Source organism: Lolium perenne, chromosome 6, assembly GCF_019359855.2.
Source record: "Lolium perenne isolate Kyuss_39 chromosome 6, Kyuss_2.0, whole genome shotgun sequence".
NCBI lineage: Eukaryota > Viridiplantae > Streptophyta > Magnoliopsida > Poales > Poaceae > Lolium > Lolium perenne.
This window is the reverse complement of record NC_067249.2, coordinates 87,094,674-87,118,166: the sequence shown is the minus strand read 5'-3', so window position 1 is coordinate 87,118,166 and position 23,493 is coordinate 87,094,674. Positions and strand designations below refer to the sequence as shown.

The 23,493-nt window shown below is 46.0% G+C and overlaps 1 protein-coding gene and 1 long non-coding RNA gene across 2 annotated transcripts; one reads left to right on the top strand and one right to left on the bottom strand.

Annotated features, from left to right (window-relative positions):
• The first annotated feature begins 4,368 nt into the window (after nucleotides 1-4,368).
• On the top strand, nucleotides 4,369-4,989 carry LOC139832241 (uncharacterized). The gene is made up of 2 exons (XR_011747026.1): nucleotides 4,369-4,539; nucleotides 4,722-4,989. It is a non-coding gene; the product is annotated as an uncharacterized lncRNA (long non-coding RNA).
• Nucleotides 4,990-5,136: 147 nt separating this feature from the next.
• LOC127321062 (G-type lectin S-receptor-like serine/threonine-protein kinase SD2-5) lies at nucleotides 5,137-7,703 on the bottom strand. Its single transcript, XM_051350103.2, has one exon. The coding sequence runs from the start codon at nucleotides 7,701-7,703 to the stop codon at nucleotides 5,214-5,216; it is 2,490 nt and encodes an 829-aa protein (XP_051206063.2). The 3' UTR covers nucleotides 5,137-5,213.
• Between the last annotated feature and the right edge of the window lie 15,790 nt (nucleotides 7,704-23,493).

Genomic DNA, 23,493 nt, shown 5'->3' with positions numbered 1-23,493 from the left:
TTCCACCCCTAGAGACGCTGGTCGGAGCAACGAAGTGAGGTGGATTCGCCGGCGGGAGCATCTGGTAAGTGGCGCAGCTGAACTTTTAGTCCCACATTGCCAGTTTAGGGAGATTTCCACCAATGTTCAGCTAGGCTACTATCAGCAAGTAGCATCAGATAGAGGGGTTAGATTAGGAGCGAATTAGCTAGGGTCTAGTGTTGGGAGGAGTGGGCATTATGTGCCGCGGGACAGTGCGGGAAGCGGGCACAGGATTTTGACCATAGGATTGTATTCAAAGTAAAAAAAATCCAAAATATGAAGGTTTGCAATTATTCCATACGGAACTCAAAATTGCAGGTTTTATTTATCATAATTGCGTCATGTCCATCTAAAATAAATTACAAAATAATAGAGGTATAAATCGCAACATAACTTTGCAATTCTCATTGGAAGGCGAACAATTTATTCACCAATCAATCAATAATAACTATCAATTCTGAAGATATTGATTGATGTTCGGCTCGGGGGCTAGAACAAATTGCCGGGCACGTAATGCGCCGTACACTCCTGCAGGCTGCAGCCCTGTTGCAGGCAGCTAACAGAGAGGTTGCCAAAGAGCACATTTGGTAAATAATCGTGAGTCCGGGTTCCTCATGTGTTGTGTAGCTAGTTTCACAGTTGGAAAGAATTGGACCAGATGGAGCCGTGTGCAATTCAATTGGACTATGGGCCTACGTATGGAAGGCAAAGCAGTGAGCCGAGTGGGCTGTGCGGGCGCTCGTGATGTCGAAGGCGCGCGAGAGACAGATAAAAGGTGAATAACACCTCAATAACAAACTTACTCATGCAGACGGTATAGAGAAAAATGTTTTATGCCAAAAATTAATGGGTATTCATGTCAATACCCATGAATTGAGCTGGGTCTGCCCCTGGGAGCGGAGCGGTAGGGGTTGTGGCCTATGCCCGCCCCTCCGGATGGTCAGGGGTTGGACAAGTTAATATCTGAGTCCGCAGATGACTCGAAGGACATGTCGCTGAAGATCTTGGTGAGCTTTTCGCTTGCCCTGGTGCTGATGAAGCGTGGCGAAGAAGTCTCCTCGTCGCCTGACTCGATTGACGATGTTGAACTCGAAAAATCGGAATCGACCGCCGATAATCCCGATGAGATCGGAATTTCGAGACGATACGCTCCTTCTTTCTCGACGCGAAAGTGGAACCTTCCGAACGTCATCTCCATAGGCTCCTCCAGATACGCATATGCATCCAAACGGGAGGGCGGGTGAGGAACAAAATCGACTAGATCAGTTTCGATCTGTTTACCTCTATCCATTGCGTTGCTTGCTGTTGACGAAGTCGACGATCTTGAACGTGCCATCGAGATCAGATCCTTGACGCCTCTAATCCCCACGGTCGGCGCCAATTGACAAGGGATTAACTTGTCAATGCCTACGGGTTGTAGACTAGGGTTTTAGTCGGAAGTAGAGGGCAAGTAGATCTCGAAGGTTTCAGCCGAAAAGTGCTCGACGATATGAAAACTAGGGGTTGTGAGACAATGAATCGATGCTTTCTTTGTCCCTCGACTCCCCCTTATATAGGAGGCGGAGCCGAGGGATTCGTGATACACAAGTTACATAGTACGGGAGGGTTTCCAACTCATCCCGCAAGATTACAAATATTATCTCCTAATACAACTCTAGCTTTCTTTAATAGTAATTTGGGCTTCCGATTCTTCTTATCCTTCGGGTCGTGGGCCTTCAGTAAACCCCGGGTACCATCTTCGGCAGGCCCATTGGGGATGCCTATGTCAGTATGCCCGACGGTGGTTGGTGAGGGTTGGGGGGTTAGCTATGCCTTCGAGGAGGGTATGGCTAGTGGATCGAAAAATGGGGCACTAAAAAGCAAGGCTGTTTTTTTTGTTGCAGGTCCAATATTTTTGTCTATATCTGCAACAAGTATTTAGGACCGGATGAATTAGTTTAAAAAGCAGCAGTACATAATAGTTTAAAATTATAGGCTGTGACTAATTCTGAGTCGAATTCCCAGTCAGGTGATGTCATCAAATCTCAGCTGCAACCCACGATGCAACTCATGACTAGCACAAATCATGAAGCAATCCAACGGTTCGGGGGCAGTTGCAATCCATGTTGCAACTCATAACTAGCACAAATCATGAAGCAATCTAGCAGCTCATACATTTTTCCTCAGTTGCAACTCATGTTAGTAAGAATCCCAGATGCAATCCTATGGTCTAGGAGTTCGACTAAGAATTAGCAAAACTGCAAATTATAATATAATAATTGTAGATAGTAAATAATAGAAATAATTATATGTTCTCTGCCAAATCACCTGTTTTTTGTCCACTCACGAATAGCTTAAAATTATAATATAATTGTAGATAGTAAATAATAGAATAATTAAATGTCCTCTGCCAAACCACCTGTTTTTTTGTCCACTCGTGAATAGCTTTTACAATCGCCGAGCCTGTCCATTTCAAGCGTTGCGACATTGGAAATAACATGTTCTTTGGTTCTGTTTGCAGAGATTCTGTGCCTGCAAATTTTGATTCCAACTTGGCTTTTCCCAGCTGAAACTTGAACTAATGCACAAGAACATTTGCCATATGCGTAATTTCAACTATAACATATAAATTACAGCCTGCTACTTTTTTTTTTGAGATGTACAGCCTGGTACTGAATGGATGCATGCATGGTTCTCACCCATAAAGGGTAAACCGTAATTTAATGCTATTGATGCTTCCCTTAGAATGACTGATGTCTAAACGCGTAATTGTGCAACAACACACCAAGCTGGTGCATGGATTTGTGCTAACACCTACATTATCAGGAATAGCCGGCGCTAGTGGGAGGGTATACCCGGCAGGACGGCGCTATGCCGTTTCATCTATAATAAGGTTTTCAATATGTGTAAAATTTTCTTTAGACTACTGGGAGTGATGTTTTACCACATGGGAGCGTATGCTTCCTTTATCTTGAAATACATGTTAGACACATTTTAAAATGTCAAAAAAATTGAAACAAAAATTTCGCATGTACATCTTCATGTGCTACGCGCTCACAAAGTCGTTTCATGAAAAATCGATATGTCATGTGGCGTGTGTAAAAAAGACAAAATTCGGTGCTGAAACAAAGACTTGTCACAAGATAAATTTTCTCTTTTTCGCTTAGACTACAAAAAATATCATTTTTTCGTGAAACTTGACGAATACACATATGTTATGGAGATGTACATGTAAATTTTTTTGTCAAATTTTTTTGACACTTGGAAATATGTTTTTATGGTAGAGGGATCATACGCACCCGGGAGCCGAATTGAGTTTCTGCTACTGAAGTATATGACATGTTATTTAGCATATTGTAGTGCGGAGGTCCTATAATTACTACCATCACCTGAGCTTTGATGCTGTTTTTTTTCCTTTTCGGCATATCTTCCCCTTCATGTACTGGCTATGTTGCCATTTGAGCAAAAAGTTAGCTTGATCTCAGTAAAAGTTAGTTTGCTCCAAATACAAGACATGTACTTCATACTAAAAGAATAAACAGTGATAAATGATAGAATCTGCAGTCAGCCCTTAGAAGCGCACAAGATTAAGAAATGAGCATTCCTGAAAACACTTCCTGCTCGGAATTCAACCACAGTGTTTCTCACAACTTGCCGTTACCACTTCAGCTGGAATAGTAGTTGACTAGTTGCTCACAATATGCTTCCTGTTTTGATGTGCAGGTTCCAACAGTTTGGCTGGAGAAGGGTTGGGGCGACATTGCAAAGCGTGTACATGGTGTCGTCCACTTGGTTCTTCGGGCCCCTGATCTGGAGTAGTTCCTGAGAACTGAGTGCTAGCTCAGTGGCAAGGCTAGCGAGTGCGCAGCCAGCTCACCTGGGTTCGAATCCCCACCTAGCGGTAATTTCGCTGGGAGGGCGGACTAAAAACCGGGTTATCATCCATAGCGTCCATCCACTGGGACCTGGGAGAGTCTCATCCTACCTAACAGCGTATAGCCAAGGCAGGGATCATTCCCCCGTTGGTCAACGTTTTTGGAGTAGTTCCTTGGTACTATACCAGTGATAGTCACAAGGATGCTTTGGCCAATCCAATGTTTTCGGAGACCATATTGATAATGGCGCCAAGTAAGGCAGCTTAACATCTATTTTGTTTCTGTTAGCTCTAGTATTTCCAGGCTTCCTAGTTTTGATCTGCTATGCTATTGTTTACAGGTTCTTTACATGTTGGAGAATGAGATGTTCATGAGAATTAAGCAGCAAGGACTTGGCATAACTCCTAAGACCCTTATTGTATGTTTGAGAGAACAATGTTGGATGCTTGTCAGTGTGTTGTGAGTGACTAGCTAATGACCAACCAAGTTTGTGCAGGTAACCAGGCTGTTGCCTGATGCTGTTGGAACTAACTAGATGCACGCAGCATCTTGAGTAGGTTATTGGAACTGAGCATTCCGTGTTGCGTTCAGAAATGAGAATGGGATCCTCCGTAAGTGGATATCGCCTTTTGATGTCTGGCCATTCTTGGAGACATACACGAAGGTAAGTGCTTAGAGCTTCGTACAGAGCTTAACATAAAATGCAGAAAAAGTCGGGAGAGAAATGCAGAACAAGCCTGATCTCATTATTTTCAACTGTCCTTGCGCACTGGTTGGGAGCTACCCTGCAAGTGTGTTTTACCTGCACCTGTCTCACTAAACACTTTTTCCCCCTCGCACGTGCAGGGTGCAGCCCAAGTTCATTGAAATCATCAGCGCCACCACAGTGAAGGCGTGGAAAATGCTGAAGAGGAGCCAACTCCTTTTCTCCTGTACTATGTAGGCTAGTAATTTCATGGAGGAGCTGACAAGCTACTGCTCTAATTACTTGTTAAGGATTTGCAAAATTTTGCTTGAAGAGAAATGAAAGAACACGACTATTTGTGAACATGTAGGGGAAAGATATATATGATACATATGAAGAATATAGAATTTCCTAAAGATGGCAATCAAATACATTATGCATATTAGTGGTGAAAATAAAAACGTAAGTGAAACTACCTCTGTGTCTCTGCATGTCCAGCTATTGGTTTATGAAACTCTGAATTAAGAAAAGCTCTATGTTCATTTGTACATTGCATATGTTAAGAAACAAATTTACAGAAGAGTGTCACACAGTAGTTGCAACTTAGGAATCACAACCATTCTTTGATTTTAACCTACATTCCCTAAAGCATGTCATCTTGCTGATACTGGCACGGGGGAGAGAGGGGATGAAGCGTCAAATATCTCATCTCTGCTAGTTGTCTCAAAGCTTGCGGTGCTTTCTGTATCCATGGCACCTTCCAACACCTTCACAACCTGTGACATTGCTGGTCGTTTGCTGACCTCACGCTGCAAGCACCAGACTGCAAGCTTGATTACTTCAATCATTTCTGCTCCATGCAATTGGACATCTTCATTATGATTTTCCACTATATCCAGGACTTGCCCAACCTTCATTTTCTCTTGCAGTAGGTTAATCAGATTGGTGCCTCCTTCAGGCTGGTTACTGTCCAGGATTTTCCTTCGGCTCACAATTTCCAGCAGCACAACGCCAAAGCTGTATATGTCAGCCTTCTCAGTAATTGTTGATGTCAACCACTCTGGTGCTAAGTAGCCCCTTGTTCCTCTTACTTTGGTCATCACATGGCTTTGATCTCTATCGATAAGCTTTGCTAAGCCAAAATCAGAGATCTTTGCATTAAATTTTTCATCAAGGAGGATATTTCCAGGCTTTATATCAAGGTGAACAATCTTCTGTCGACATTCTTCATGAAGATAGGCCAATCCCTTCGCAACATCAAGGATAATTTTGTATCGAGATGCCCAACTGAGGGAATCACTTTGGTTTTTCTTGAAGATCCATTTGTCCAGAGACCCATTGCTCATATGCTCGTAAACAAGGAGCCTGTGTAATTTATCAGAGCAGTAACCAATCAATCTAACAAGATTGATATGATGAATGCTGCCAATTGTGATGACTTCGGCCATGAACTCTTCCTTCCCATTCCCAAGGTCGCGCAGGCATTTGACAGCAATTTTCACGTTTCCAAGTTTTCCTTCATACACTGGTCCAAATCCTCCTTGCCCAAGCTTTTTGCTGAAGTTATTGGTTGCTTGCTTCAGCTGTTTATAGGTGAACCGTGTTGGCATCCCAGGAATTCCTTTAAATGGATCGTCCTCTTGCATCCGCTTTGATATTGCCCTCTTAATGAAGAGAATCAGCAGGGCGATGATTGCTACTAGAACAGGAACGCCAACATGGTAAGCAGTTAAATGCAAGTCGTTACTCGGTGCTGGTGGAGGTAACATCTGCACTTTGATATATGCCGACAAGTTATATCCAATAGTTCCAGGCTTGTAACTCATAAGTGAAAAAATCTTTGGCATCAGATAGCAAGAACCATATGAATCATTTTGATACCGGAAAAAGACTGCTTTGCATGTACAGGCCTTCAAACATGCCTCCTTGCAACTTTCTTCATGAGTAGCCCAGCTATTTCCAAGATTGAAGTATGTGACGCCTGTGAGAGGCAAAAGCTGTTGATGCTGTATAAAGTCACAAGAGAGAGGAATGGCTAGTGAACAGCCCATATCAGGGTGCCGATCATCCAGCTGACGAAAAGGTGCATCTCCTGAATTTCCAATTGGGCAACTACACTGTCCTTGTGAACAAATTCCATACTCTCCACATACTGTAGGATATGCACATTCATCAGGGTACACATCAAGAACATCAACCAGAGACTCCCATGAGATACCACCCCAACCATAAACCCGCAGATGCCCATCATCCTCGAGGCTTATGAGCTGTGCTGAAGATGGCCACGGCAATGGTATATCGAACAACTTGATGTCCGTGTTGTTTAAGCTGCCAAATGCTGAGAGGCTACCTTGCAAGAAGGAAATGTAAGCTGTGCCATTCTTAACTTCACCAGAGGATATGTTCATCTTTGATTGAACCATTGCATCAGTAACATTGAACCTTTTCTGATAGTAGAACTCTGGAGGATCTCCATTGACGAAAGAATACAGGCCATGGTCAAGCACGGTGAGGTAGAACTGACCTTGAGTCCAGTTTGTGGAAACTGAAGTAAGCCTCTGCCCTTGCCTCAGCGACTGCCCAATAAGGAGCGTGTCGGTAGGGTGCTCGAACGATTCCCACACCATCTTCCCCACCGCATCGAAGAGAATCAGGTTGCCAGTCTGAGCAAGATTCATACCGACGACGGGGCTGCCTGATGTGTTTGTGGACCAGACCGGTGAGCCATCAAAGTCTCGGAGTACAAGATTGCCGTCCCGGGTGATCTGGACTGATGCATTCTCCTTCACCGGATGGTACCTGTTGGCTGCCCACACGACCCTTGGTGGTGCTGAGGCATTGATGGCTGCGGCGCTGGTATCACCAACGGATACAGAGAAGACCGCGAAGAGGAAAGTGTCGCAGGGAGAGGTGCAGATGAAGCCGCAGGCAAAGGATGGACCATACCCAACCGGGTTTTGCCTGAAAAGAATGGCTCTGATCATCGAACCGGCGGCATAGGTCGCGTTGTAGGGGATGGTGGCATTGTTGTTGGTCCAAAGAGAAGGAAGGTTGGCAATGGGGCTGGGGTAATCAATGGACCAAGCTTGGGAGAAGGGAATGGATAGTGTGAAGAGGATGAACATGCTTCCCGCCCAAGGCATGGCCAGCTTGGGAGTTCTTGGATGGAACATGGAGGTATTTGCAGATTGTGTGATCTTTTGGTCTGTACAATGGAAGTTGTAGGGATGATATCAGAGAGGGGCGAGATGTCTAAGGAGAATCAACGTTTCAAAATGATTGTTGCCCGTGTATCAGGTTAAAGAATTGGCATATGGACGAGTGGAGACTTAGTGGTGTTCAACTCCTGCTCCTCCTCGAAATAGGCTTTCGCCCCGCTATATTAATATAGCAACCGACCGATACAACAAGCACGCTGGGACCGCAGCACAACCAAAGCCCAAAAGAACACAAGAGAAAGAGGAAAAAGAAAATAATGCCAACACCGGCAGCTTGACAAGAACAAAAACGACTCGCAACCGCTGCGCCCTCCGGAGAATTCCACCACACTCCAAGCACACACCGAAACGCCGCATATCAAGCAACACCTTCAACAAGGAAAACGACGACAACGCCGCTGCTGCCCGGACTAATCCTAGGGTTTCCCCCGATACGCGGAAGGGATTGGGGAAGAGGGACAACCGACGCCCTTCAGGAAGGTAGGGCGACACCCACAGGCATCGCCGCGCCGGTGTCGGGCATGCCGACTAGGATTTCTCCCGCCCACCAAACCCACAAACCCGGACGATTCGGCGTGCTCCACCTGACGTGCCACCCACCAGCATACGCCACCACGGTCTTGAAGTCATCCTCGCCGTCTCGCTGTGGTCACCGGAGCAGGGCCTAGACGTAGAGAAGAGCAGCAGCCGGGTCGGGGGAAGCAGACACCTCAGCCGCATGGGAGGGAACTACCTCCACCGCGACACCTTCGCGGTCGCCGACCGGACATGGCAACGAGGTCACACCAGGCCCACACTGGCCCGGCCGGGCCCTCAGACCCGCAAAGTTCTCATGGCCATGCTGCAGCAGGGCGGCCGGAGCACTGCCGCCACCCAGCCACCGCCGCCGCGCTCCTCTACCTCCAGGGAGCTTCGCCAGCGCGCCAGAGGCAGGCGGCCCGTCCAGCCCAGATGGGCCCCAACCTGGGCCCAGATCTGGGCCGAACAAGCCCTGCGTAGCACCACCGCCGGCGTCGCTCCGCCGCCAACGACGACGCCGCCGCCCCTCCTACCACCCGGCGTGCGGGTCTCACGCCGCCACGCCGAACCGCCGCCGGCCGAAGAGCACCTCCCGGCCGCACCCACCCCGCGCGGGCGCAGCGCCGAGAGGGGAATGTCGAGGGGCCGCCGCCGCCGGCGCCTCCCGGGCCTAGCCCGGCGACGCACCATTTGGCAACTCCTGCTGATGCTTTGCCACCATTTGGCAACGTTGTTCTTGCTTTCTTGACAATGCACCAATGCAATGTACCAATGCCAGCAGACGCAACACCCTCGTCAACCATCCAAATTACTATAAAGCCAGGAATCAGCCATGACCATGTGATTTATTGAAACCAAGCCGGCATTTGAGTCGAGTCTTATTGTGCAAGGTCTATCATTTAGTACGGCCGACACTGTGGGGTTCAAGGATCAGCTGAGCTTCGGATTGGACAGACAGACTTGTTCCGGTTATCGGAATTCAGTCGTGCCGGGCACTATTTTTTGGATGAACTAAAAAAAGTCATGTACAGCACTCATGAAGGGTTCAACTTCCTCACCGACATATGCATTTGTTTGGGACCATGCTAGTTCATCCTAGCATCCTACTGTGCGATCTTCTATGCCAACCTAGTACCTATCTATATTTATTCGCAAAAAAAGTACCTATCTATATTTCAACAACGAAGCAGGTCAGCGACAACCTACCGCAAGCAACATTATTTGGTCCTTGCTCCCCTATTTCTCTGATATTCACCTGCAATGGTTCGAAAGAAAACAATACAGACAAACTTGATGAAATGTTTAAAATGCTTCTGGATGGAAAAGAAAGTCTCTCCATCCAACTACTCATATTGTTTGTCTAATGGGCTGATTTGGTATAAAAGTATATCTTGTTATATTATTGGTTCCCATGAATATGCAAGCATTTATATAAGAGGTCGTTTGGTATCCATCGTTTGGACCTGGAATTCTGGAATTCATTTTGGAATTCCATAGGTGGGCTGTTTGGTTGTCGCAGAATTGGATCATCATTTCATTTAGGAAATCCAGCAAAATGACACCATGGGTAAACACAATTCCAAGCTGAGACCTGTCATTTGCAATTCTTGTGGAAGCCATTTACAAATTCAATATTGAATTATGTTGTCATTTGCAATTCCTGTGACAACCAAACAAGTGTCCATTTCTAGAATTACAATGTAAATGAAATGAATGCATGTATTTATTTCAAAATGCTACAAATGAAATGAAAGCCTGGCTTCCAAACGACTCCTAAGAGATCTTTGTTTCCGTGTGTGCCTGCGTATTTTGTGACATCAGACTCAGAGAAGCTGCTGCGTCAAGAACGACGAGGGCAAATATCGCGCCAGTCATCTAGACCTTTCGGTACAAAATTCAGAAGTAAACATGCACGAGAGCCCATACGAACGGAACTCCTTTAATATACCGATGACACAATTTTATTTATGAATTATGACTTGGAGAAAGCAAGAAATCTAAAGTTTATTCTTTCAGCATTCGAGTACGGTCTTAAGATTAATTTCCGTAAAAATGAATTGTTCTGTTTCGGTGAAGCCAAAGACGATGCTAACCTATATGCCGTGTTATTCGGATGTGGGCTTGGGTGTTTTCCAATTAGCTATCTGTTGGATAATTAGGCACAATTTCCATGATTAATTCCATAATATTAAGCATGACGACAATAACTACTAACATGTGAAACTCGAACATACTAGATGCAGTGATCAACATGAACAGTAGCAGAGCAACCAGTACAACATTCATCGCTAAACAGATCGAGATATGTCGCACGTACCGATCTGGTGGAGGTGGCGGTGAAGGTGTAGCAGACGATGTTGCATCAGTAACGTTGTTGATGACAACGTTGTTGACGACGGGACGACGGGTCAAAGTAGACGGCGTTGTAGACGACGGTAGGCAGCACCGCCCGACTTGGACGGAAGGCGACCCGTGATGAAGAGCTTGAGCAGTCGCGCAGAGCGCTTCCCAAAAACCTAATTCGCTCTCTCCCGTACAGGATCGCAAGGACGAGCGGTTCCGGAGACCTGCTCTCCCGTTCGCCGATGCACGTCGGCGCGCGGGATGGAGTAGGCTACGATGGCGGCGCAAGCAGAGAGAGGTGGAAACCCTAACTCGTGTATATGATCTATTTCTGCGGTAGCCGGGCAGGAGATTATATAGGCTCGGGAAACCCTAGGCAACGTGGGCCACACCCACGTCGCACGAACGTTTCGAGTCGGTTACAGATAGCCCACGATCCGGGAGCGACCCGAACTGACTAACTGCGACGCGTCCGTCTAGGACTGTTCGTTTTCCTGAGCTGCAAAAAGTAAGGAAAGTCTCGGTTCGAGGCTCAATCCACTCACCACGAGCGCGGCGCGCGCGTCGTGACGTGTCGTGTCGTGTCGTGTCGAGTCGAGACGAGCGAGCGAGGAGGAGGAGGAGCGCGCGTGTAGCACTCCTATTCTCACTCACTTACTAGTGGTGGAACAACCCACCTTATAAGGTGGTCTAACTTCCTCCCAACTTTCCATGTGGGACTAAACTTCCCACCTCTTGCCACTCCCTAGTGAGCTGCCACCAACTTGAGCTCAAACTCACAAGGCTGCCACTATGTGGGCTTTGAGATTTATAGGAAAAACTAAAATCTAATTTGGGCCACTAAAAGTGGGCCCAAAATTTCAACAATCCCCCACCAGATCTCAAATCCCATTTAGAGATTTACCAATACTCACTACTTGTTTATATACCAGTGTTTTAGCGGAGACTGTTAAGTTGAACTTCCGCCTAGAACCTTAAGCTACATCCATTCACACTTGAACAATGGACTAAGCCTTGAATTGCAAGTTTTGCGTGAACAGGGTTTCACTCAAAGTCATGATCAGTACATGGCTGCCAGTAGCCTACCCCGCGGGTGAAGCATATGCTTCATACTTCGTGGTCTCTTCATGAGTTTACTAGAAATCACCCAAATCTCATAGATTGCGACGTTTAACAATCAGACTCATATAGGTGTGTTATTTCAAGAATGCTCTGTAGGACAGCATCTTTGCTATAATAGCCAACATAAACACATTAAGGCTTGTTGCCAACCTGCCTTACAGCAATTGAGAGTTGTGCATCTTCACATAGAGAGGGTTACATAATACTCTCCTCAATTAAACCACTAGTTTGTTCTTCCTAGGTCCTAATTCACGGGATCTCCGATCACAAAGGTTGGGTTACCACTATGGTGTAACATCAACGGGTCTCAAACCCATCTCCCTCGAAGCACTTTCTATCACATTACGTGATAGTCCCTTTGTAAAGGGATCTGCCAGGTTTTTGTCTGTTTGAATATATGTAACAGTTATTACTCCGGAGTTTCGCAATTTCCTGACAGACTTCAAACGTCTCTTGACGTGTCTTGATGACTTCGCGTTATCCTTAGAATTGTTCACTTTGACAATTACAGTTTGATTGTCACAGTTCAAAAGGATTGCCGGTACAGGTTTTTCAACCACAGGCAAGTCCATCAAGAGCTCACGCAACCATTCTGATTCAACAGTGGTTGTGTCCAAAGCAGTAAGTTCTGCTTCCATAGTTGACCTCGTCAATATGGTTTGCTTACAAGATCTCCATGATACTGCGCCACCTCCAAAGGTAAATACATACCCACTTGTGGCGTACAGATCAGCTACATCTGAGATCCAATTCGAATCACTATATCCTTCAAGCACAGCTGGGTGCCCTGAATAGTGAATCCCATAACTCATTGTACCACATAGGTAGCGCATGACCCTATCAAGTGTATGCCAATGATCAGTACCCGGGTTTGACATGAACCTACTCAACTTGCTAACAGCAAAAGAGATGTCGGGTCTAGTCGCGCTCGCTAAGTACATGAGTGAGCCAACGATCTGAGAATATCTCAATTGATCTATGGCAATCCTCCGGTTCTTGCGTAGTGTCACATTGGGATCATAAGGTGTTGGAGAAGACTTGCTATCAATATAGCCGAACCGGCTCAAGATCTTCTCAACATAATGAGATTGCGTTAGAGTAATCCCACTCTCATTCTTAATCAGCTTGATGTTCAGAATCACATCAGCTTCTCCCAGATCTTTCATATCAAAGCTCTTTGACAAGAAAGACTTGACCTCGTGTATTACTCTCAGGTTTGTACCAAAGATCAGAATATCATCCACATACAAACATAGTATAACACCTTCGCCCCCACCATGGCGATAGTAAACACACTTATCAGCCTCATTGACAACAAAGCCTACAGAAGTTAAAGTTCTGTCAAACTTCTCATGCCATTGCTTAGGTGCTTGTTTCAGGCCATATAAAGATTTCAGCAACTTGCACACCTTTCTTTCTTCACCTCTTACTACAAACCCATCAGGCTGATCCATATAGATTTCCTCTTCCAACTCTCCATTAAGGAAAGCTGTCTTTACGTCCATTTGATGAACGATAAGACCATAGGAGGCAGCCATGGATAGTAGTACTCGAATGGTGGTAAGTCTAGCGACAGGTGAATAGGTGTCGAAGTAATCTTCGCCTTCTCTCTGTGTGTAGCCTTTCGCTACAAGCCGCGCCTTGTACTTTTCAATAGTACCATCAGGTCTTAGCTTCTTCTTGAACACCCATTTGCAGCCCACAGGGCTTGCATCCATGGGGTCGTTCTGATAGCTCCCAAGTTCCATTAGAAAGAATCGAGTCCATCTCGTTATGGACAGCTTCTTTCCAGTCATCTGCATCTGGAGATGCATATGCCTCTGCAATGGACGTGGGAGTATCATCCACAAGGTACACAATGAAATCATCACCAAAGGATTTTTCAATCCTTCGTCTCTTGCTCCGTTTAGGAGCTTCATTGTCATCCTTCTCAGTAACATTCTCATGTGATTGTTCAAAATACTCATTAGATGTCTTGGACTCGGGAATTATCTCAAAGAGAAATTTTAGCAATGCTATGCATATCTTTCATAGGAAACATATTCTCAAAAAATGTTGCATCACGAGATTCCATAATAGTATCAACATGCATATCAGGTACCTCGGATTGAACTACTAAAAATATATATCCTACACTCCGACGAGCATAACCTAGAAAGATACAATCCACTGTCTTTGGTCCAAGTTTGCGCTTCTTAGTAATTGGAATATTGACTTTCGCCAAACATCCCCATGTGCGCAAATACGAAAGTGATGGTTTTCTCCCAGCCCACTCCTCGTAAGGGGTTTTATCTTTATTCTTGTTAGGAACTCTATTCAGGACATGACATGAAGTCAACAAAGCCTCCCCCACCATGCCTTTGATAAACCAACGGTGGCTAACATGGAATTCACCAAGTCGGTCGGCGTGCGGTTTTTCCTCTCGGCAACCCCATTTGATTGGGGTGAATAGGGAGGCGTCCTCTCATGAATAATATCATGTTCCTCACATAATTCATCAAAGATTTTAGGAAAATATTCGCCACCACGATCCGACCTGAGACGCTTGATCTTTCTCTCTAGTTGATTTTCAACTTCGGCCTTATAAATTTTAAAGTAGTCTAAAGCTTCATCTTTAGTTCGCAACAAATAAACATAGCAAAATCTAGTCGCATCATCAATCAATGTCATGAAATATCTCTTTCCACCTTTTGTCAACACACCATTCATCTCGCATAGATCAGAATGTATGAGTTCTAGAGGTGCCAAGTTTCTCTCCTCGGCCGCCTTGTGAGGCTTCTGAGGTTGCTTCGATTGCACACAACTATGGCACTTAGAACCTTTGGCAATAGTGAAATTCGGAATTAAACTTAAACTGGATAGCCGAGACATTAAACCAAAATTAATGTGACATAAACGAGAATGCCAAACACTTGGTATCATCACTAACATTGCCACAGATATGGTTCACGAGACTTATTACTGAAATCGAAGCGAAAAGCGGAACAAGCCTCCGCACTCATAGCCTTTACCAATAAATTGTCCAAACTTGGAAACAACTACTTTATTCGACTCTAAAACAACCTTAAACCCATCTCTGCATAGAAGGGAGCCGCTAACGAGATTCTTGTTCATAGTAGGGACATGCTGCACGTTCCTCAGCTGCACGATCTTCCCCGAAGTGAACTTCAGATCTACCGTGCCAACACCACGAACAGAAGCATGTGACCCATTCCCCATCAAGACGGAAGAATCCCGGGCGACCTGGTAAGAAGTGAACATGGATATGTCAGCACACACATGAACATTAGCACCTGTATCAATCCACCAACATGGAGATTGAAATACCGAAAGAACAGTAAAGAGATTACCGTACCCATCAGCATTGCTAGCGGTCACCGTGTTGACTTGCCTCGCCTTTTTCTTGCGGTCTGCCCTCTCTGGACAATCCTTAGAAAAGTGGCCAGTCTCTCCACATGTAAAGCAGCTCAGACCTGCTTTGTTTATCATCTTCTTCTTCTTGAAGGTTGTAGTCTTCATAGGCTTATTGAAGGAGGGCTTGTTATTCCCTTTGTTCTTGCTGTAGGGTTTCTTCTGCACCATGTTGGCGCTAGACTGACCCTCTCCTTTCTCAGTATTATCCTTAGCCCAAGCTTTCTCCTCAACATCAAGAGATGCTATCAGATTTTCAACTGATATCTCGTGTCTCTTGTGTTTGAGAGTTGTGGCAAAGTTCCTCCATGAAGGGGGCAACTTAGCGATGATGCATCCAGCCACAAACTTGTCAGGTAAGGCACACTTAAGGAGTTCAAGCTCTTTCGCAATGCACTGTATCTCATGAGCTTGTTCGACTACAGAACGGTTGTTAACCATCCTGATGTCATGGAAGCTCTCCATGATGTACGATTCATCGCACGCATCGGTTGCACCGAACTTAGCATTCAGTGCATCCCAGAGCTCTTTACCATCTGTTATGTGCATGTACACATCACACAGACGATCAGCAAGAATACTTAGAACGCATCCGACGAAGAGATTATTGTTTTCCTTGAACTTGTTCTGATCTTGGTCAGATATAGTTCCTTCAGGTAAACCATCAGTAACTTCGAACACTTTCAGATGAGTAAGCCAGAGCATGGCCTTATACTGCCACCTCTTAAAGTGCACACCGGTAAACTTATCCGGCCTCAGTGCATCAGCAAAACCAGCCATTGTTAACTCAGGAAATTGCCTACAATTAGGTTTTTGGATTGTTGGATAATTAGGCACAATTTCCATGATTAATTCCATAATATTAAGCATGACGACAGTAACTACTAACATGTGAAACTCGAACATACTAGATGCAGTGATCAACATGAACAGTAGCAGAGCAACCAGTACAACATCCATCGCTAAACAGATCGACATATGTCACACGTACCGATCTGGTGGAGGTGGCGGTGAAGGTGTAGCAGACGATGTTGCAGCAGTAACGTTGTTGATGACAATGTTGTTGACGACGGGGACGACGGGTCGAAGTAGACGGAGTTGTAGACGACGGTAGGCAGCACCGCCCGACTTGGACGGAAGGCGACCCGTGATGAAGAGCTTGAGCAGTCGCGCAGAGCGCTTCCCAAAAACCTAATTCGCTCTCTCCCGTACAGGATCGCAAGGACGAGCGGTTCCGGAGACCTGCTCTCCCGTTCGCCGATGCACGTCGGCGTGCGGGATGGAGTAGGCTACGATGGCGGCGCAAGCAGAGAGAGGTGGAAACCCTAACTCGTGTATATGATCTATTTCTGCGTTAGCCGAGCAGAAGATTATATAGGCTCGGGAAATCCTAGGCAACGTGGGCCACACCCACGTCGCACGAACGTTTCGAGTCGGTTACAGATAGCCCACGATCCGGGAGCGACCCGAACTGACTAACTGCGACGCGTCCGTCTAGGACTCTGTTCGTTTTCCTGAGCTGCAAAAAGTTAGGAAAGTCTCGGCTCGAGGCTCAATCCACTCACCAAGAGCGCGGCGCGCGTGACGTGTCATGTCGAGTCGAGTCGAGACGAGCGAGCGAGGAGGAGGAGGAGCGCACGTGTAGCACTCCTATTCTCACTCACTTACTAGTGGTGGAACAACCCACCTTATAAGGTGGTCTAACTTCCTCCCAACTTTCCATGTGGAACTAAACTTCCCACCTCTTGTCACTCCCTAGTGAGCTGCCACCAACTTGGGCTCAAACTCACAAGGCTGCCACTATGTGGGCTTTGAGATTTATAGGAAAAACTGAAATCTAATTTGGGCCACTAAAAGTGGGCCCAAAATTTCAACACTATCTTGGTATTCCGATTCATTATCGGAGACTGACGTTGGCTGAACAGAAAATTGTTGAGGAAAGATTTCAGAAATGTCTTAGTAGCTGGAAAGGAAAATCATTATCCCTCGGGGGAAGATCAGTTCTCATAATTACAATACGAATATGGTGATATATATGATATCTTTCTTCCAGTTGCCTAAAGGAGCCTTGCATAGATTGGATTATTCCCGTTCAAGAATCTTTTGGCAAGGGGATAATGAGAAAAAAAATCAGTTGACGAAATGGAGTGTTGTTTACCGTCCAAAAGATTAAGGTGGACTTAGTGTTCATGATCTTGAAGTTAAAAACAGGGTCTTGCTAGGTAAATGGCTAGCCAGGTTGTTAACAGAGGCTGGAGTATGACAACAACTATTGCGAAACAAAGTATGTGGGTTCAAAAGTAATATCTCAGGATTTTTTGGAAACTATGAGATTCGCACTTTTAGGCTGGCAATATGGCAACTAAGAAGCATTTTTTCCATTTGGTTCTTTCTTCATTAGGGATGGGTCTGAGATAAGGTTCTGGGAGGATAGATGGTTGGGTACAACTACTCTTCGAGAACAATATCCAGCTTTGTACAATATTGTTCGACATAAGGTAGATACCTTACAGAATGTGATGGAAACTTCTCCACCCTCTATGTCGTTCAGGCGTGATCTTATTAGCACCCGAATGGCTACTTGGAATGAATTGCTACATAGGTTAGTTTCAATCCAGTTGGTTCAGGGAGCCGATAAATTTCGTTGGAGCCTTAGCAGGAATGGTATATTCTCGGCCAGCTGCATGTACAAAGCTTTAATTATACCTAGTCAATCGGTTGTTAATAATAAAACCATCTGGAAGATGAAAATACCTATGAAAACAAAAGTCTTTGCATGGTATCTTCGTTAGGTGTGTTATAAGTAAAGATAACCTTGCAAAACGCAACTGGCAGGGTTGTACGAAATGTGTTTTGTGTCATGAAGAAGAGATAATTGTTAGGAAATATGCGTGTTGTATTACCAGGGGGGCCAAAAGCCACAATATATAGTACATGTACAGGTGCACATATGCAGAAAGCCCCCTAACATATGGGGAAACTACAATAGACAAATATATACATCTAACATCCCCCCTCAAACTCATGGTGGATCCACAACACTGAGTTTGGAGAGTAAGAAATCATGCTGCGCTCGAGTCTGTGCCTTCGTAAAGAAATCCGCCAACTGCAAATCTGAAGGCACATAATGAACCGCAACAACATCATCCTGTACCTGTGCACATGTGTAAAAAGCATCAACACCGATATGCTTGGTCAGCTCATGCTTGACCGGATCACGTGCAATACTGATAGCACCTGTACTATCAGACAAAAGTGGAGTGGGTGTCGTAACAGAGACCCCAAAATCTGCAAGCAACCACCGTAACCAAGTCACCTTAGCAATCAACAAAGCCATAGCTCGCAACTCAGTCTCAACATTCGAACGGGAAACTGCGACCTGTTTCTTCGTCTTCCAAGCAACAAGCGAACCACCAAGAAACACACAGTAAGCAGAAAGCGAACGACGATCCGTAGGATCACTCGCCCATGTAGCATCCGAATAGCACTGGAGCTGGAGAGAGCTGGAACGGGGAAAGAAAAGGCGACGAGTGATCGTGCCACGAAGATAACGAAGAACACGGAGGAGATGACAATAGTGAACAGTGGTAGGAGCTGAGACAAACTGACTCAGAATATGAACAGGATAAGAAATATCAGGACGAGTGACAGCAAGATAAACAAGACTCCCAACAAGATGGCGATAACGGGGGGGGGGGGGGAGGGGGGGATCAGGAAGAGGATCATCATCAGTAGGACGAAGCTTAACATTAAGCTCCATAGGGGTATCGACTGTGCGCTCATCCCCAAGAGCAGCACGAGCAAGAAGATCCTGAATGTACTTTTCCTGAGAGATAGAAAAGCCATCAGAAGTGGAGGAAACCTCAATGCCAAGAAAATAGCGAAGAGGACCAAGATCAGTCATAAAAAACTGATCACGAAGATGAGCCTTGACGAAGGCAATATACTCAGGATCATCACCAGTAATGATCATATCATCAACATAGAGAAGAAGAAGAGTACGTCCACGAGGAGAAGTGTGAACGAAAAGTGCTGGATCATGAAGACTAGGAGAGAAACCAGCAGCAGTCACCACAGAGGCGAAGCGCTCAAACCAGGCACGAGGGGCCTGTTTGAGAACATAGAGAGAACGTCAAAGACGACAAACCATCCCATCGGGAACAGAATACCCAGGAGGAGGCTGCATGTAAACCTCATCACTCAACTCGCCATTAAGAAAAGCATTCTGAACATCAAGCTGAGAGACAGAGAAAGAGGGAGTAGAAAGGGCGCCTCTACTAGAAACAGGAATAGAGGTACCATCAGCCGTGACAACACGGACAGGAGAAATAAGAGACCGAAGAGCAGACAGAATAGAGGACTCAGAGGTCATATGAAAGGAAGCTCCAGAATCCAGATACCACGGGGACGTACCTGACTGTGTAGAAAGTGGTGGTCGCGCAGTGCCAGACGAGCCAGTCACAGAACCAGCAGCGCCCGGCGAGGAAGAGTCTGTAGTAGCGAGCAGGCCACGAAGACCCCTGAGAATGTCCTGATCAGAGAGTGCAACTGCAGAAGATCCTGAAGAGCCAGCCTGCTGACGATCCTGGAACTGCGGACGTAAACTGGGATCCCGCGTCCAGCAGGTGGAGGAAGTGTGGCCAACCTTGCCACAGTAGGTGCAATGAGGACGAGGGCGGAGACTCGGACCGCGAGGCTGCTGACGTAAACTGGAATCCCAAGCATCAAGCAGGCAGTGAAGCTGCGCTATCTCATGCGCAGAGAGGGGCGCGACTGGAGAGGTCGACATACAATCAGGTGCCGACAAGGAGCTATCACCCACACGTACAGAGGCCACCAAAGGGGGCGACAGAGAGCAACACGCCGATGAAGACAGAGTCGGCAAAGCACGGTCATAACCACGTGAAGAGGCCGCGAAAGTCGATGTAGAGTGGCAGGCCGACGTAGACGGAGTCGACGAAGTGCGGCCATAACCGCGGGAAGAGGCTGCAAAAGTCGATGTAGAGCGGCGGGCCGACGTAGTTGAAGTCGGCGAAGCGCGGGCAGAGCCGCATGAAGAGGCCGTAAAAGTCGATGTAGAGCGGCAGGCCGAGGGAGACAAAATCGGCGAAGCGCGGCCAGAGCCGCGGGAAGAAGCCGCGAAAGTCGGTGTAGAGCGGCGAGCCGACGTAGACGGAGTCGGTGAAGCGCGGGCAGAGCCGCGTGAAGAGGCCGCAAACGGCGACGAAGAATGGCTAGCCGTCATACACGGAGGCAGCGGACAAAGACCAAGTACCGAAGGGAGGCCCAAAGATAAGGCGGGATCAGCGGAAGAAGACATCGGATAACAACAGCCGACGACAGTATTTTTTTCTGTTTATTTTTTTTTTTGATTTTTTTTTTACCTCAGATGGAAGTCAATTGCAGGAAGGAGATCGATCTCAGCACGGCCACGCGCGGGCCGATCGGAGAGCAGGGAGATCGATCGGGGGGCAGCAGGGAGATTGAGCCAGCAGGAAGGAGATTGAGTCAGCAGGAAGATTGGCCACGCAGGGAGATTGATCGGGAGCCAGCAGGGAGATCGATCGTGCGGCCGGAGAGCAGGGACGGGCGACGGGCGACGCGCAGCAGGATCGATCGGGCCAAGCCACGTGCGGGACGGGCGACGGGCAGCAGGATCGATCGGGCCAGGCCACGCGCGGGACGGGTGACGGAGAGCAGGCGGCTGATATGTCTCCGACGTATCGATAATTTCTTATGTTCCATGCCACATTATTGATGATATCTACATGTTTTATGCATACTTTACATCATATTTATGCATTTTCTGGAACTAACCTATTGACGAGATGCCGAAGAGCCGATTCTTTGTTTTCTGCTGTTTTTGGTTTCAGAAATCCTAGTAAGGAAATATTCTCGGAATTGGACGAAATCAACGCCCAGGGGCCTATTTTTACACGAAGCTTCCAGAAGACCGGAGAGCTGACGAAGTGGGGCCACGAGGTGGCCAGACGATAGGGCGGCGCGGCCCAGGTCTTGGCCGCGCGGCCCTGTCATCTGGGCCCCTCGTGACGCCCCTTGACCTGCCCTTCCGCCTACAAATAGCTTTCGTCGCGAAACCCCCAGTACCGAGAGCCACGATACGGAAAACCTTCCAGAGACGCCGCCGCCGCCAATCCCATCTCGGGGGATTCAAGAGATCGCCTTCGGCACCCTGCCGGAGAGGGGATTCATCTCCCGGAGGACTCTACACCGCCATGGTCGCCTCCGGAGTGATGAGTGAGTAGTCTACCCCTGGACTATGGGTCCATAGCAGTAGCTAGATGGTTGTCTTATCCTTATGTGCTTCATTGTCGGATCTTGTGAGCTGCCGAACATGATCAAGATCATCTATCTGTAATGCTATATGTTGTGTTTGTTGGGATCCGATGGATAGAGAATACTATGTTATGTTGATTATCAATTTATATCTATGTGTTGTTTATGATCTTGCATGCTCTCCGTTATTAGTAGAGGCTCTGGCCAAGTTGATGCTAGTAACTCCAAGAGGGAGTATTTATGCTCGATAGTGGGTTCATGTCTCCGTGAATGCTGGGAGTGAGAAACCTCTAAGGTTATGGATGTACTGTTGCCACTAGGGATAAAACATTGATGCTATGTCCGAGGATGTAGTTATTGATTACATTACGCACCATACTTAATACAATTGTCTGTTGTTTGCAACTTAATACTGGAAGGGGTTCGGATGATAACCTGAAGGTGGACTTTTTAGGCATAGATGCATGCTGGATAGCGGTCTATGTACTTTGTCGTAATGCCCAATTAAATCTCACAATACTCATCATATCATGTATGTGCATGGTCATGTCCTCTCTATTTGTCAATTGCCCAACTGTAATTTGTTCACCCAACATGCTAATTATTTTATGGGAGAGACACCTCTAGTGAACTGTGGACCCCGGTCCTATTCTTTACATCTGAAATACAATCTACTGCAATTGTTCTACTGTTCTCTGCAAACAATCATCATCCACACTATACATCTAATCCTTTGTTACAGCAAGCCGGTGAGATTTACAACCTCACTGTTTCGTTGGGGCAAAGTACTTTGGTTGTGTTGTGCAGATTCCACGTTGGCGCTGGAATCTCTGGTGTTGCGCCGCACTACATCTCGCCGCCATCAACCTTCAACGTGCTTCTTGGCTCCTACTGGTTCGATAAACCTTGGTTTCATACTGAGGGAAAACTTGCTCCTGTACGCATCACACCTTCCTCTTGGGGTTCCCAACGGTCGCGTGCTGTACGCATATCAAGACTGTTTTCTGGCGCCGTTGCCGGGGAGATCAAGACACGCTGCAAGGGGAGTCTCCACATCACAATCTCTTTACTTTGTTTTTGTCTTGCTTTATTTTATTTACTACTTTGTTTGCTGCACTAAAACAAAACACAAAAAAATTAGTTGCTAGTTTTACTTTATTTGCTATCTTGTTTGCTATATCAAAAACACAAAAAAATTAGTTACTTGTATTTTATTTAGTTACTTGCATTTTACTTTTGCTACCATGTCTAGTTCTGCACTTGTTACTTCTTCACCTGTAGAATTAGTCTTCACTTTTAAACAAGGGGATGAGGAGAGTTTTAAAGATGCTTGGGCCAGAATTTTTACTTCTTATCGTAAAGCTGAACCTCAAATGACTCTAAGTTTGCTCCTTAGTAATTTTTATTTTGGTCTTATGATTCGCTATAGATATGCCTTGGATGCTTTAGTGGGAGGAGATTTCCTTCATTGCAATGGGGATCAAGCTTTTAATGCCATAAAGAAGTTGGTTGCATCACATGATTCAGCTAATAACTTTGATTCAGCCCTTATTAGCATTTATAATAGATTAAACAATCTTGAGACAAGTGCATCTCGCTTAAATGACAACTATCGCTATGTTCGTAACCGTCTTGAACAAGTTTTAGTGAACTCTGAACCTTCATTATGGGATCCTACTGTTAAAATTGTTATCGGTGATCAAACTCTTCATGCCAATTGTGATATTATGTCTGAATTTTGTTCTTATGCCTAAGAGTATTCATGAATCTTTGCAACTCTGGGGATTCGTTGAAGGAGGAGAAGAAATAACTCTTATTGATAACTCTGTTATAATTCCTAAGGGAATAGCCGCAGGTGTGCATACAACCATTCTTGGAAGAACAATATCCATTGATTATCTCGTTATTGAATGTGTAGGAACAGGACAAATCACACTCGGAAGATCCCTGCTGAAACTATTGGGAGCAGTTATAGATATGGGAGAAGGCACCCTGAAATTCACCTCTACACCGGAGGGAAGAC

Excerpts from the sequence above, each read along its gene's own strand:
- LOC127321062 (XM_051350103.2), bottom strand. The coding sequence starts at position 7,703 with ATGCCTTGGGCGGGAAGCATGTTCATCCTCTTCACACTATCCATTCCC.